Consider the following 15,591-nt stretch of genomic DNA (forward strand, 5'->3'; position numbering starts at 1 on the left):
TTTCCCCCCACTCTGATATAGGCTGTTTAGTAACTTTCGAGGCTATAACGTAATACGGCTCTCCAACAGTTATATATATATATATAAAAAAATGGAAATATATAAAAATTGTGATTTTCTTGTCTGATATTAATCAAATAATTAAAGACATACATTTGACATAATTTAAAGGCATATCATTTTAAATGCAAATCATAAAGGGCCATTCTTCCTAGTAATAAATACTGGATTAATTTAGGCATACATCTGAAGTGATTAAATTAGAAACATTAAATTGTGCTGCATCTCTATTGTCTTTCTTCTGTGGCCCTCAGGTCGTAATCAATGTACTCATTGAGTATCATATGCATATATAAGCAGACGTTTGGAAGGCCACCAAATGAAATTCAATATTTCAGTGTTTGTTAAAAAAAATACCATTATTTAAACAGTTCGGTTCACTGATGATGTGGCCATGCAATAACACGCCACCATCTTGAGGTTCTTTCTCAGAGATAGGGAGTGGCATTGTAATTGCCTGCAGCAACCGGTGTGTGGGAGTAGTGAGAGTTCCTCAAATATGCCTGCATGAGTCTGGAAAAAGGCTACGTTGAGATTTGTATATCTGCTTAAAGGGAAAGTTCGACCCAAAATTAAAATTTGGTCATTTATTCACCTCATGTTTTCCGAACCAAAAAATACTTCCTTTCTTCCGTGGATCAGAAGGAGATTAGTTAGGATAATGTTAGAGACAAAGTAATCAGTTTCATTGTATACATGATCAAATCTTCGTGAATGGAGTCTCCCTATCATCACAGAAGATGAAAAAAAATCAAAGGTTGGAAACAAAACAAATAATAGCATTGGAAAAAGTGTACATTTTGTCATATTTTTAGTATTATTTTTCATTTAATAAGAATACAAAAAAAATAAGTAGGCTATTTGAGGAACCTATAGCAAGTGGCCCATATTTAGCAGAAAAAATGTTTGTCAATCAGGAAAAACAGCACCCCACACATTTGGATTTATTTTTTTAAAAAGTTACTCAAAGTAAACAAAGACATTACATGTACCAATACAACTTTAAGACAGTCTGAATAGTGAGCTGTTATAATCCATGACAAGTGTTTTGGAGGCTTAAAAACCAAGTTAGGCGACTAAAACATTTTATATACAATACATGTTTAAACCCCAATACTACAGTATATTAACATTCATTCCATTTTTCTATAAAATAGAGCTATGTTGTTGGAACATAATAATATGAATAATCCAAATTCCATAAATAGTAATTTAAAAGATGGATAGCCTAATAATTTGTGTCATTTTGTGTGCACATTTTCCCACAGAAGACTGTAAACATGTTTAACAAAGGAAAATCCTTGTTTTTATCTTGATATTAGCTTTGTGGCCCTCTGATTGGCCTCATTGATGCGGGATTCATTGACCATGGCCTGCAAAAAACAGAATCAAAGAACAAAAAATGGTTAATATAAACAGGTTCAGCTGCTCTTTGTATAACAGACGTCTCTGTCTGAACCCTTTCCGAACACTGACCTTGCTCTGTATGCGTTCAATCTGGACATTCTGAGTGTCGATTTCATTGCCCATGTCAAGTGCCATGCTTCTGAGGTTGCCAAGGATACTGCCAACCTGTGCCAAGTTTTCCTCCATTTCATCCTCCCTTACATCGTTTGTCACTCTGTCAAACAGATCGCACACAAATAGTCAAAGACACACAGTCAACTGACTGTTGATCACTATACTATCCCTCCAATTGCGGCGACTGTCATGGCAGACGAGCAAATCCGCAATATTTTAAAGTTGTTGTTGTATTACGCAATGTAGTTTTAAGATATTTTTAGACCCAAAATATGTGACTAGTAAACACAGCACCTATTTTACAATCTGTTTAAACGCTTTCTCAGATGCGAGCTCCAGGCCATCAGCGGCTGTTAAACACTCATGTACCCACAGAACAGATTTTATCTCGGCCAGTCCTTCAGGAATTTGCCGCTGGCTGTAGATAGTGGTTAAACATGAGATATAATTCATTTAGTCTAGAAGAACCACAATAAGCATCATGTTTACGGTGGACAGTAAAAAAGTACATTTAAGTGTGGCTAGCAGGACGAGTACTGAGAACTGTACTTAAGTACACTTTTTGAGTATCTGTACTTTACTTGAGTATTATTTTTCTGGAAACTTTTTACTTTAACTTTACTACATTTGAAAGACAAATATCATACTTTTTACTCCACTAAATTTCTGTCAAGGTCCTTTGTAGTAACGTCAGTTAGGGGATGATTTTGGTTGGAAATGAAAGTCAGGTTGACATCAGAAATAAAGTAAGGTGCCATGCAAAATGTAATGAGTAAAGATGGACAAGACACCTGAGCCCGCCGAAGATGGAGAGCCAGCCCAAGAAGGAGCGACTGAGCCAGAGTACACGTCTGACCAGGTGTATGAGCCGGCCGTATCATGTGCCACCGTGGGAGTTATAGTGGAGTTCGAGGGGATGAATTAGAGCCTCACCCACACTCCCGCCACCGAGGGTGAATCATGGATTTCTGGACAATGGGTTTAGGAAGAGGATGATTCCATGCCCCCGCTAATAACCGACTCTTGAGGGCCTATAAATAATAATAATAATAATAATAAACAAATACAAAACGAAAGTAAAAGACAGCAGCCCCTCACGGACGACTGCTGTCACATATAATAAAACATAAACAAAACGACATAAGTCCAGGCCTGTTCCTCTCTCTCTCTACACTGTCATCGCTCCTCCTTTATGCTTCCGCTCCTTCGTGAGAGATACGAGACTGGTGCGTCAAGCAGGCATCGCTCATCATTAATCACGCCACCGGCCTCGTGCCGTTCTCCCACGGCCCTCGGCCTCGTTCTGCTCGCCACACTTAATTTCCACTGGTCCCACCCGGCCTCCCTCTTCCGCCTCTTCTTATGGAATCACATGATTCCTCTAACCAGTCTCCGCTGCCTCCCATCAGCCTCTTTACTACTCCTCGGCCTCCCCTTGGCGACGTGAATCCACCTCAGGCCTTCCATGGGCCAGCTACCCCTGGGCGAGTGGATCCCCTGGCTCCGCCTCTGGCTGCTGATCCCGTCATTCCTGCTTAGCTCATCACCCTGACTCCTCCAGCCTTGGCTCCTCCCTCCCTCGGCTCCACCAGAGACCCTCAGCCTTCTGGCTTCACCAGGCTCCCTCGAACCACCGGCTCCGCCTGGGTCAGACGTCGCTCTTCCAACGCCATACACCTTCAAGCCATTCGCTGCACTTCGTCTGGCTCCGCCATCCTTCCGACTACACCTCGACCCACAATCGCTCCAGTTCCACCTCAGAACTCCGGTTCCCTGGTTCCACCACAGGGGGTCTTGGTTGCTTAGGTCCATCTACTTTCTGTCTGCGCCGGGGGCTCCACCACCATCGGCTCTGTCATCATCAGTCATCCCCATGGCCTCGTCAAGGAGATCCCCGCCATGGCTTCTCCCTCCTTCGACTCCACCGTGGGTTTCCATCAAGGCAGGCTAGCCTTTCCAGGAGGGGGCGTAGTGTCACAGTTACGTTCTGTTTGATTTTGTTTTCTGTCTTTGCCTTTTCTTGCCAGCCTGAGTTTGTTATTAGTTGCCATTGTTACTCATTTGATTACTCATTCTGTTCAGCTGGTCGTGTTTAATTAACTTTGTTTGTCTCCTGTATTTTAACGGGCTGTTTACACGACACCGTTTTCAACTAAAAACGTAAAACTTTTAATGCGTTTTGGCCGTTCGTTTACACGACAGTGTGTTTTGGGTTCCTGAAAACGCAAACTTTTGAAAACGGGTTTCAAAGTGCAAGTTTTTGAAAATGGTCTCCGTGTAAACAACAAAAACGTGAATCTCTGAAGACGATGACATCATGCACATACATATTACTTGTTCAGTCTATAGTGTTTCATCGCCATCTAATGGCCTGGCAGAAGAATACAGTGTTTTTAGTTGTTTGGATCCGTGTGAATGTGGATCGTTTTGGAAATGGTGTCGTTTGTACATGGAAAATTCAAAGGAAAAGCTTCGAGTTTTAAGTATATCCATCAATTATAAATATATCCACCAAACCGCTTATTTATATATTTGAGAAAGAAATGGTAATGTCAAAAGTCCTGGCACCTTCTAATATATCCACCACTCATGGTCATCTTCTCTCTCTCATCCACCACTCGAGAGGAGGGCTGGCTAGACACCACCCCATCTTGATTATTACCCCACACCTTCTTATACGCCCCACTTGCTTCAAAGTCCTTTAATCTGAGATAAACCATGAGAAAGACACAAAGTTACCTAAAGTCATTTCTGTTGTCAAGAACCTATACCTTGAGAAATCATCTGTCAAATTTAGGCAGTAATTGCCTAAATTCTTTGAGTAGAATTCAAAGCTGACTCTGACGACACAGTTAGTTGGTGTTCTATCTGTTTTGAATGAACCACACAAAAATCACAGTACATATTATTTGGTTGGAGTTGGTCAGTATAGTTTTGTAGTTTAAGTCATGAGTTTCATGAGTTCAATGGTAAAGACCAGTGAGGGTAAATTTTTAATGGTATCATTCCTTTCACAACGTTACTTATTAGGGCAATATGCTACACACACACACACACACACACACACACACACACACACACACACACACACACACACACATACACACACACACAACGGTGTATGTATCCAACCAGTTTACTGTGATTTCTTGGGTTCACACAAGCAACCACTGGCACAAAATGACACAAATGAGGTATGCAAAGTTTTCATGCAAGCATACTAGAAGCCGAGCCCCTCCAAACATCACATACTTATCACAGGAGCACAGACCGCAGCATTTGCCCAGATCTGTAAGGTTTTTCTCAGCTTCCCTCATGTCCTGGTTGATCTGGTCCAGCCCTTCTTCAATCCGTTCCAGTTGCTCTGGATGACGGAAGGTAGGATCAGAGAGTATGGGAGTTTCGGTGTTAAATATGGAGACAAGATAAAAAAACACAACAACAGATGTCTCAGCAAGAAGCGCCACACACCCACAAGCAACTAAACAACTACGGCAGCTCTAGCTCAAAATGAACTTAAACATGACATGAAAGACATTAAGATTGTGACTAAAAGAAACACTGCGTTTGTTTTTTGAGCACGGGTGGCACACGTTTTAGGTTCATTTTGAATGTTTGCATGGGGAATTGCATTCACATCTGCTCACAAAACAGCCAAAAAAAGACAAATATGAAGCAACGTCAAATCAAGACAGGTTAACCAATGGGACAGAGGCATGGGCAGAGAGATGACATCATTGACTGCCAAAGTCCAGCCATGGCTCAGGTGTTTGGGAGGAGACCTACTTTGTACATGGCCAGATGCACAGACCACAACACCTGGCCATGTCAGTGAGATTTTTCTCAGCCTCCTTCATGTCCTTGTTGATCTGATCCAAGCCCTCTTCTATGCGGTCCAGTTGTTCTGCCCATGCAGGGGAGATAGGGGAGGACATGGGTGGCAGCAGGAAGGGCAATTGAAAGGGGTAGAAATATGCGAGCATGCACACACAAACAAATACAGGGTACGTATTTCTATATGCACATATATGGCTGTATATATATATATATGTTGCAAAGGACGAGTAAATAACAAAAGATGAAGAACACATTGTCTATACACCCACAGCTTGCACATATTATCATTAGCATACAGATAATAGCTACCTGTCATAGAGATGCAACAGGATTAATGAACAACTAATTATGCATTTGCAAGTAATTAGTTCATTGTTTAGCTGCTGTACATTTGATCTCTATTTAATTATGGCGTGTATGAAGATAACTCTTTATACCTCCCTGCTCGTCCAGCATTACAAGCGTCTTGATCCCTGCATCTTTACTCTGTTGAAGAATTACACAAATAATTCAGGACGAGTGCACATTGGCATAGATAATTAATTTACATTTTAACTAAATCAGCTTTATACACTTTTGATTATATATATATATATATATATACTCAAACTGAAAATCATTCATCAAAGGCACCATGTATATATATATCACATGACTTCTTAAAGTTATATTTTACATTAATGTTTTATGAAAGAATGAGAGATTTTAAGATGGGGTACTAAACTTTGAGAACATGAATTTAGCATTTAAAAAACAACTAGATAGATAGATAGATAGATAGATAGATAGATAGATAGATAGATAGATAGATAGATAGATAGATAGATGGATAGATGGATAGATGGATAGATGGATAGATAGATAGTATCAGCAATATTGCAGAATTGTAAATATTTCTTATTTATTACACATTATTACATTTCTTTGGTTTAAAACAGCTTTGTGTTAGTATAATAGTATAATAATTTCTGTTTTTATTTCAGTTTGAGTTTTTTATCTTAGTAGGCTACATCAAGTTAAATAAAAAATAAGAACTAATAAGAAATGTCCACTATCACCGTGACATCATCATCACCAACAACTGTTGCGGATCACAGGACGAGGTAATTAAAATTATGAGACATATTATGCATGTGTTGTTAATAATGATCACTCACCCCCTCCAACAGAAGCTTCAAGTTTCTGGTGATCTCAAGGGACTGTCGGAGGTAAAGATTCAAAATACAATGTTGACTAAAAAGAACATATTGAAAACTCAGTTCAGCCAGTTTATTAAGTGTGATTCTATGGAGTACTCAATTCTGATTAGACTGAATAGTCCGTCAGATTGTAGTGAAAATGACTTGAGGGACTTTTATAGTATTTTAATATCACTGTAATATTGTTGCAGTGTTCGACTTGTTGCTAGTCCGATTGTTTTTTATATTGTATTAGACATTTTTATTAGTGGAAAGACAATAATATAGGCGTGTAATAAGCACTCTTAATCAGGGTACGAACCCTGTTGGGTTAATTTTGCCATAAAGACCGGCGAACTGTACATTATCCATTATATAACACCCAGTGGAAAATCTGGTGATGAATAATGGCTTAATTTATGTTTTCCTCGCTACGTCACAATGGGAATCATAATCATTCTGCAGGTGCATATAAAATATGTTTAGCATCATCATCCTGGTTGCTATGTACCATGGGAATAATTGAGACCTAATGTAGTAACCCTAACAAGGCAACACGGAAAATGTTTGATGTCATCACTGTAGCCCTCTTGATAAGCAGTTGTGAAGCCTCACAAAAACAGGACAGCAAAACACTCACCATCAGCTGAAGATCCACACAAATCAATACAAATCAATGTCGAAGTTTGCTACTTTAATCTTTGTTGTTGGAATTACCTCATCAGTCACCTGATTGGCCCTCCTCTGCAGCTCCTCCACTTCAGATGTCATGGTGGAGTCGGCAGCCATCCTAGCTGAGTACCTCAGCAGGGGGAGGACAGGTCGAGGGATGCAGTTATTCTTAGAGCAAAGGCTTTATAAACTCAGCATGCCTCAGATTGACAGCAATAATTGGTCTAGTACAACGGAGAAGAAACAGCGCAGCATAAAATCAGACCCCCTCGTGCAACACCAAAACCATCATTTATTAATTGCTAGGTGCATCTCAGAATCAGCTCGCATCCCGAGCAGGGTGGAAAATTAAATTATATATCTCAACCAACTTTAAACAACTGGAGCTTACACTGTTTAGAGGGTGTGTTTAAATTGTCACCAAGTCTTTCACACCTTTATTTTGTGACTAAAGAAAATCAGCGGTATAGGCATTTGCAACGAGGCTTACAATGCAACGAGGCTTATTTGCAGCATAAGTTACTTTGAGACGTCTTCATTGTCTCTATATACGTGCAATAATTTGACACATGAAAATGAACCAAATATGGAAATATATGAAGGAAAGGTCAAGGTGTCCCACATCGAAAGAAACACTTTCCATGTAATCTCATGATACAGATCTTAAAATATTTAATGAAAACCCATCACAAATGTTTCCATTTTAAACAGCTTCTTCCATACACAGCATATAACACATATTTCCTCAGAGGAAACTGATATTCTACCTCTGTGGGTAGTTTTAATTAGTATATCATATTAATTATAGTCTCATATTAATTGTGGAAAATCATTTATAAAATCACCCTGTACATCAATCAACACAAATAATTCTGAATGTTACAATATGAGCATGCAGATGAATTGCTTGTAAGAAACCTTTGATGTGGACTAATAGATCATAGCATGTGCATCTATGAAATAGGAAGAGAAGCCTGGTTGTAATAGAAAGAAACTAACTTTATGGTATCAGAAAACCACTGAAATAGTAAATGCTCACAAACTGTAAATGAAGATTGTTAGATTAGATTCAAGTTAGATGCATTAGCATAAACTGAGTGGAATTTATTGCAACTTTAATTTTATTAAAAAAATGTGATTATTGCAACTTAAATTTTTTTTATTTTCATGTTTTTCATTATCAATCATAATTTGTCTACAAACAATTTACTGTTATTTGGTACAATTTGCATTATAGCAAGAAGGCAAAACTAATATTGATTTATCAATAAACATAAAACCTAAAAATTATCAAATATAATTTACTGGACTGGTTTGGCCGTGGGTTTTAATCCGCATGTGGGCATGGATTTAATGAGGGGATTTCATCTGTTCATTAGCAAGAGACCTCTGTCCAAATGCAAAGGACAATAAATCAAAGACCCCCCCCCCCCCCCCCCAAAAAAAAATTGCTTGAAATTGTTATAAACTCCAGCAACAAGAGCAAAATAGTAAAACCATCTTTTGGCCTAATGAGTAGTCATAACATTGAATAATAATATTGAGCTAATATACATGTTGTTATGATGAATTTGCATGAGTACACATGAGACAACAATACACAGATGTTATATTTCTATTATATATCATCTGTTTACTGTTGTTGTCTCTGTGTACTGGAAGCAAATTCCTTATATATATATATGGAATATCTAGGGATTAATCTTGAACCAAATAAAATCTGTAATGATTACGTATTAATGTTTTGCCTTCATGTATATTACATGGGAAAAATGTAAAAAAAATTTTTTTATAATATTTTCAGAATAAACGATAGGAGTGATTAAAAAATATCAAAACAATGCAACATTAAAACCTAACATCAACAGATGCCGTTTTCTATGCTAAATTAGATTACCAAAATTATCTAAAAGTTTAGTTTTCAACTAGATGTTTAAAAAAATAATGCAACTCACCGTGACAGCAGATACACGCTTAACTTGTATTTCCCCTGAGGATGACGCAGAGATAAAGGCCGTTTTGTTCACCTATACTCGCGCTCAACACCTGTTTGCTCATTGATCTGATTTCAGCATCATCTGCTCAGCGCGAACAGCAGTTGTCTTCATCCCAGGTAACTGAGGCCACGCCCCCATTATGAAGACGATTGGCTGTTGTTCTATTCATATCAGGTTCTGGGCTGTTTAATTGGCTTTTGTAACTGTCAGTCATTTTCTATTTCTGCCCATTGATGCGGTTAGATTGCGTTGCTCAGAGCAACCAGTGTTTGCACACGTAATGAGTGGAGATCTGCTTTGCTTTTGTGTTTTCAGAACAAATAAAGTTTATTTGTACTTCAGCTTAATAACTCTGCAAAAATGACAGCTGACTCACATCCTCAGTGATTAAATAGTATGGCTCTGGAATGTTGTTAAAAGCTATAATCTAAAACATATGAACATGGTTTTTAATCTTTGGTTGAATGCACTTTGTAAAACTATAAAGCCAGTCATGGAATTCATTTAAAAGACACAATTGGCATGTAATAAACTGGCATAAACTTGATCTTTAGAGACCACAATGCAAACACTATCTAGCGTCACAACAAAGCTGCCATCTAGTGTAGAGGCACAGTATGATCATGCTGTCATGCTAACAATTAAACTAATAATTATGTCAGTTAATAAAACACAAAGACGGGCCACAAAAGAACTGACAAATTAATATAATCATTGTGCAGTATATACGTCTTCATTCAGGAGTACATAGTCAGCTGCAACCACTGTGAACAAGAAACAAAAGAGAGTTATATAGAAGCTAATTTAGCAGACTCATGGTACAAGTCATAAAAGGTTTCTTGTGGTCTACATGGTTCATGTACATTACCTCTTGAATGTCGACTTTAATGGTGCCATTGTTGTCTTTATCAAGTGTCTTGAAGGCACCTGAAAATAAGAAAATATTAGCAAGGCAAAAGTCTAAAATCTAAAAAAGACTGAGCCTGTGATGAAAGAATAAAGACAGACTGCAAGATTTTCTGACAACGTACGACACATGGCATCCAGGCGCACAAGACACCCAATGAAATTATCAAAATCCATGTTGCCCTGTTCATCACTATATCGCCGAACGATCAATTGGAAAAGCTGGTCATTGAGCGGGAACCCTAAAGGATGAAACGATTTACAAATTAAACCCAACAAAACATTTTTTTTATACTAGATATACTAGTATTTTTCCACAATATAAAAGACTTCAGCATGCCTTTCAAAACTGCAACCTAAACTGTAAAAATGTCAGCACTGACAACACTGCTCACCTGCTGCATTGAAAGCTCCAGGTAGCTCACAGGACCCAATCATACCAGATTGATCGGCATCGAAAGTCTTGTAAATGCCCTGGATTTAACAAAAATAGTTTGCTCTGAAACATATATGACAGGAAAGGGAAATCTGTTGGATGTACAAGAAAGCTAATAAATATCCTAAGTGGCAAACTTGTTGTTATGCGCAATTAGAAAGAAAAATCATGATCTTCATAATAGTTAGCTGACACTAAATAGTTGCCTGAAAATAAAGTTTGTATAAGATCAAATAAAGGCTCCCACTTTATATGAAATGTCTTTAACTACTATGTACTAGCATTTATATCAATAATTTGATACAATCCACTTAGTGTGTACTTTAACACAATAAGTACATTGTACCTATCGATCTATGCAACTACATAGTTAAAGACGACACCTAATATGTAGTGTGACCCTATGAGGTCACATACAAAAAGTGTAAAATTAATAGTTTTTGTACCTGCCACCTCTTGATATTATTCCAAAGATACTTGAATTCCTCAAATCCCAGTTTTCCAGTACTGTCAGACTGAGAGCAGATAGTTAAGGCAAAATTGATGTACCATTTAAACACTTATTCACAAAATGTAATACTTCTGTTAACATTCTGTTAATGATTGACTGTAATGAAGGATACGTCCATTACTGCAACCATGCTTCTGCAGGACTCAATAGAGAAACCATCCGTTTTCAGATTGCCATCTAGAATTGAAAATAAGGGATCATCTTATTGGCATCTTTTACATAATGCCTCATCTGTGTCCAGTGCCGCCGGATTAATTATAATGCCGATATTATTTCAGTATAGAAATATTATTAGGCACTTTTTAGGGATGTATATAAGCGGAATCAGGGCCGACCCGAGGCATAACTAAGCGGCTGCTTGGGGGCCCCTGGCCACCAGGGGGCCCCCAATCGAGTTTAAATATTATTATTATTATTATTTTAGATGACTCAAACAAGTGACATAAATGAATGAATGAATGAATAATTCAAGACAAGAAAATTCTGATTTCATGATCAATATACCTGCCAACAACTGCTGCTGTGTCTGCCAGCGTTTAAGTCATGCGAATAATCTAGACACCTCGCGAGTGCATAGACAATTCGTGCGGAACTGCCCATAGTCACGGTATCGGTTTAAGTTGGAGAAAATAACCGCAGGGGAACTTAACAGTCTAAGTGTAAGGTTAGCAGTTTGAATAAATAATAAACATAGCAGTTTGAACTCCTCCGCTTTATTATACCACACATCAGATCACTAACTCCAAAAACCCGCAACACTCCAGTACCAAGTGCGCACGACCCATTCCTATCTACGGCAAGCCCCGAGGGGAAAAATAGATTGCATACACACATACAACGAGCGCCAGTACATCATTACCGGTATTATAGTAACAGACTTTGTTGGATTCTGTCATGTACAATCCAACAAAGTCTGTTACAATAATAATAATAATAAAAAAGATTTTGAGGACAGTTACACTGTATTGAGACAGTTGAGAAATAATCATATTTTTACAGTTTTCAACAATAATTGTCATTGTTGAACCCTTGCTCTTATTATGTTTCTGATTTCTCAGTTTTGTCATTATTTTAGCAAATAATTTATTTTATATGTTTGAGACAGTTTGTTTTAAGAAGTTTCAAAGAGTTAGCAAAAGAGTAAAGTAAAAGTTAAAACTTTTTTATTTAAGTAGGCATCTATTTTTTATTAAGTATTTATTTTGTATTAAGACATAACCTCACTGTATTCATTTATAATGTATCATTATTGCGTGACATTTCTGTCAATAATCGTCAAGCTCAGGTGACTCCGCGTAGAGGGAGGGGGCCCCCAAATCAAATTCTGCTTAGGGCCCCCAAAAGGCTCGGACCGGCTCTGAGCGGAATGGTGCCGCCGACGCCTCTCCCCTCAAACACACTCAACTTCCCAAGCTCAGTGGTCCGTTGGATTGTGCGGGGCCTGACGAAGTTTGACAGTAGGCTATTGTGTTATTGGTATTGAGTTAAATGTTTGGTAATAAAAAGTTAAACTGGCAAAAATGGGGGGGCATCATAAAGGAATTATGCTTAGGGCACCAAAATGGCTAGCAGCGGCACTGTATGTGTCATATGTATATGTTGAAGAATCTTACGTTTGGAAATAATCTTGTTAAGGATGTTCATCAGTTCTGTAGGGCTCACCTCCATGTCCTATGATGAGAGGAAATGAATAAAACATGTCAGAACATATATATATATATATAAACATACACACACACACACACACTTCCAGTTTCTGGCTGTCTTGTCATAGTTAATGTGATTATGCTGTTTGCAATATTTCAATGGGAATGTAGTTATTTTCCTTAGTAAAGCCATTAAGTACACAGTCTTGTACCTTTGTCTTTTTGTCTGACTTTCAAAAACTCTTTTGCTTCAAATTAAAGTTGATAATGTTGTGATTCACCTTATAGCTGATTGTCTTGGTTCAAGGCTTATTAGTCTTTAAGAAAGACTTTTTTTTTTTAAATCCCTATGGGAAAAATGAATGGAAGAAATACTTCCGGAACCAGGGCTGCTGAATAAGGGGGCAGCCACTGTTGCACTCTATTGTTATAGGAAAAAGTAACTTCAGTGATTTTCTCTAATATTCCCCCAGTTTCACAGAGAAGTTTAAGCTAGTCCCAGACTGAAATGCATGTTTGAGTTTTAACTAAAAACAACTTGAACTGAGACATCCTAAAACATGTCAGTGTCATTGTTTTGTCTCAAGATGCACACCAGTAATGTTTTTTCTAAGGCAGTGCACATTTATAAAAGCTACTTAAATGCCCTAATTGAACGAAGGCCTGGTTTTATCCAAGCGCTGTCTGTGAAACCGGGCCATTATGTTTTGATAGCAATTATCCAACTAGCGTAAAAAGAAAGAATCCCTTTAACTTTAAAGTTTTTTAACTTTCTAATACATCCAGTACTCCAGTAAAGCAGGCTTCCACACCCCTCTATGATTCAACACAAACCAAACCAATTGGGTCACAATGGCAGGAATGTGAAAAAGAGGAACAGCCAGCCATACTTCTTGCCCCCTGTCTAGTTAAGTATAGTATAGTATAACCACACCCATGTTGTCACCCATTTTGAAGTTAAGTAACTCTGAATGAGATTCACAAGCCTATACGGAAACAAACCTAACTGAAAACAGAGGGAAAGTCATGCTGGGTGGAGCAAAGGGATGGAATGTGGACAATGCCTTGATGTGGAATTTTCTGGGTTGAAACGGAACATCTGATTAATGTGTTCTAATGCGTCTGATTTGTAAAACTGTAGTCAGACTTTTATGGATCTTTATATGCAGGTGTAAAGATCATTTGAGAAGCATAGGAGGATACATTAGGATGCAGGTCATGGGGAATGATACATTTTCCACTGAGTGAATGAAGCTGACTGTGCTGATCTTATTAGAAGCTGTACCACAGAATAAACATTCGAACACTCCAATAAAATGGAAATTAAAAACATTGGAAAGAACAGATAAAAAGTATGAGGTCAGGACAGGTCTACTCACTTCCCCTGCAAGTTGTTGAAATACTTTGCGAAACTGCCTCTCCTCATCAGTTTCATTCTGGTTTGCGTATGCAAGCGGTCTTCTGGGAGGAGGCTGGAAGAGCAGACAAGTTAAGTACTGTGAGAAGTGCATTCAACTTTTTCATGCGCCAAGATAAGAAATTAATGGACCACCATATTTGACTTCCAGGATTCGCCAAAGTGCTTAATGACATTGCACAACCTCAACCATAAACATCACTATGAAAAATTATAAACAAATAAATAAATATGCAAACTTACAGGGTCCGAAGGAACAAACTGGTCGACGTTGCTGTGGTGCATCGAAAAAGCAAAACGATACCATGAATTTGTTGAAAATGTATTATTTGAGCAAGCAGTAATGTAGTAAGAGTACAGGTTTACCTGACAGCATCTACGATCCCTTTAAGTAATCTTTGGGCCAAAAACATCTTGAGACTGAACAAGACAGGAAAAGAAAATATAAAGATGTCATTAGACAAAAATAAATATACCAAATATACTGCAATAGATAGATACAGACCAATATCAGCTGACTATAAAACTCATTTATCGTTATCTACAGTAGCAGTAAAAAATATTTTTTTTTATATAACGTTAAGCCTATGGTACTTACCTGTGGTAACGTATATTTATTTTGAAAAGGTAACGTTAAATCACTGAATAAAAAACATTTCATTACTCTATAGACCTAAGGGAATGTAAGTTATATGAACACACGAATTGGTAAGTTAACGCATTATAAGCTATATACTGCCGTCTTGGTTTCAACTACTGTAGAAATCAACTTTAAAGTTACTGTTTAGCAGGCCGCTGTGCTTTAATCCTGACGCACATCCGAAATTAGTACTGCTAACCATTTTAACTTCTATTAAATAAGAACTTACCAGAACAAAGACGCTGAATGGGTTCAGCGAAAAGGTACAGAGAAGAAGAAAGACGCGCACCTCAGGTAAACAGGTAAAAGCAGCTGTTTACAAAAGGCGATCAGTTCTTGATGAATATAGAGCAGTTCTCCACACCCAGTCTACTGATTTGACAAACTCAAGGTCCTAAAACCAGCCTGGTTTCAGAACAACTGCAGAGGTGATGCGTAATGACGTCAAATTGTAGGCCAGAATTCTGTATTCTCAAATAAACGCTCCCTAGTGTACAAATCCTGTACTACAGACTTGATGTTTGTGACTTTTGTTCAAAGATTTTCAATGAAAGAATACATTTCTAACAATATTCTGTATTCATTTCTTACAAATGTTACCAACTAGCCAATGACTCTAATTTTTTAATAGCACTAAAATAAATTGCAGTTTGAAATGACAACAAAAAGCAAGCAATACAAACCAAATTAATTAATTAATTAATTGATTAAAAATTAATTAATAAATAACAACAAAAAACCCACAGAAATCAAGTGTTTTCAAGCTTCTT

At 37.7% G+C, this 15,591-nt stretch overlaps 2 protein-coding genes across 2 annotated transcripts; both read right to left on the reverse strand.

Annotated features, from left to right (window-relative positions):
- Positions 1–982: 982 nt before the first annotated feature.
- Positions 983–9,347, reverse strand: LOC143716078 (synaptosomal-associated protein 25). Its single transcript, XM_077208221.1, has 8 exons — positions 9,224–9,347; positions 7,314–7,492; positions 6,576–6,617; positions 5,856–5,904; positions 4,834–4,945; positions 4,150–4,287; positions 1,537–1,681; positions 983–1,433 (listed from the first exon to the last, which is right to left on the reverse strand). Exons 2-8 carry the CDS (start codon positions 7,383–7,385, stop codon positions 1,368–1,370), a joined length of 624 nt encoding a protein of 207 aa, XP_077064336.1. The 5' UTR covers positions 7,386–7,492; positions 9,224–9,347; the 3' UTR covers positions 983–1,367.
- A 219-nt stretch (positions 9,348–9,566) lies between these two features.
- capns1b (calpain, small subunit 1 b) lies at positions 9,567–15,256 on the reverse strand. Its single transcript, XM_077208220.1, has 11 exons — positions 15,051–15,256; positions 14,548–14,601; positions 14,425–14,455; positions 14,144–14,236; positions 12,732–12,789; positions 11,231–11,295; positions 11,054–11,122; positions 10,567–10,645; positions 10,297–10,413; positions 10,134–10,192; positions 9,567–10,029 (listed from the first exon to the last, which is right to left on the reverse strand). Exons 2-11 carry the CDS (start codon positions 14,592–14,594, stop codon positions 10,003–10,005), a joined length of 645 nt encoding a protein of 214 aa, XP_077064335.1. The 5' UTR covers positions 14,595–14,601; positions 15,051–15,256; the 3' UTR covers positions 9,567–10,002.
- Positions 15,257–15,591: the final 335 nt, after the last annotated feature.

Source organism: Siphateles boraxobius, unplaced genomic scaffold, assembly GCF_051911475.1.
Source record: "Siphateles boraxobius isolate OS27281-9 unplaced genomic scaffold, OSU_SipBor_1 6, whole genome shotgun sequence".
In the NCBI taxonomy this organism is placed as follows: domain Eukaryota; kingdom Metazoa; phylum Chordata; class Actinopteri; order Cypriniformes; family Leuciscidae; genus Siphateles; species Siphateles boraxobius.

What these genes read in the sequence shown, in the direction of transcription:
- LOC143716078 (XM_077208221.1), bottom strand. Translation starts at nt 7,385, where the DNA reads ATGGCTGCCGACTCCACCATGACATCTGAAGTGGAGGAGCTGCAGAGG. An exon ending in TGAAGCTTCTGTTGGAGGGG is followed by an intron (nt 5,905 to 6,575) that starts GTGAGTGATCAT and finishes ATTCTTCAACAG; the next exon opens with AGTAAAGATGCAGGGATCAA. An exon ending in TTGAACGCATACAGAGCAAG is followed by an intron (nt 1,434 to 1,536) that starts GTCAGTGTTCGG and finishes TGTTTTTTGCAG; the next exon opens with GCCATGGTCAATGAATCCCG.
- capns1b (XM_077208220.1), bottom strand. Translation starts at nt 14,594, where the DNA reads ATGTTTTTGGCCCAAAGATTACTTAAAGGGATCGTAGATGCTGTCAG. An exon ending in TTCAACAACTTGCAGGGGAA is followed by an intron (nt 12,790 to 14,143) that starts GTGAGTAGACCT and finishes CTCTCATCATAG; the next exon opens with GACATGGAGGTGAGCCCTAC. An exon ending in TTAAAGTCGACATTCAAGAG is followed by an intron (nt 10,030 to 10,133) that starts GTAATGTACATG and finishes TCTTGTTCACAG; the next exon opens with TGGTTGCAGCTGACTATGTA.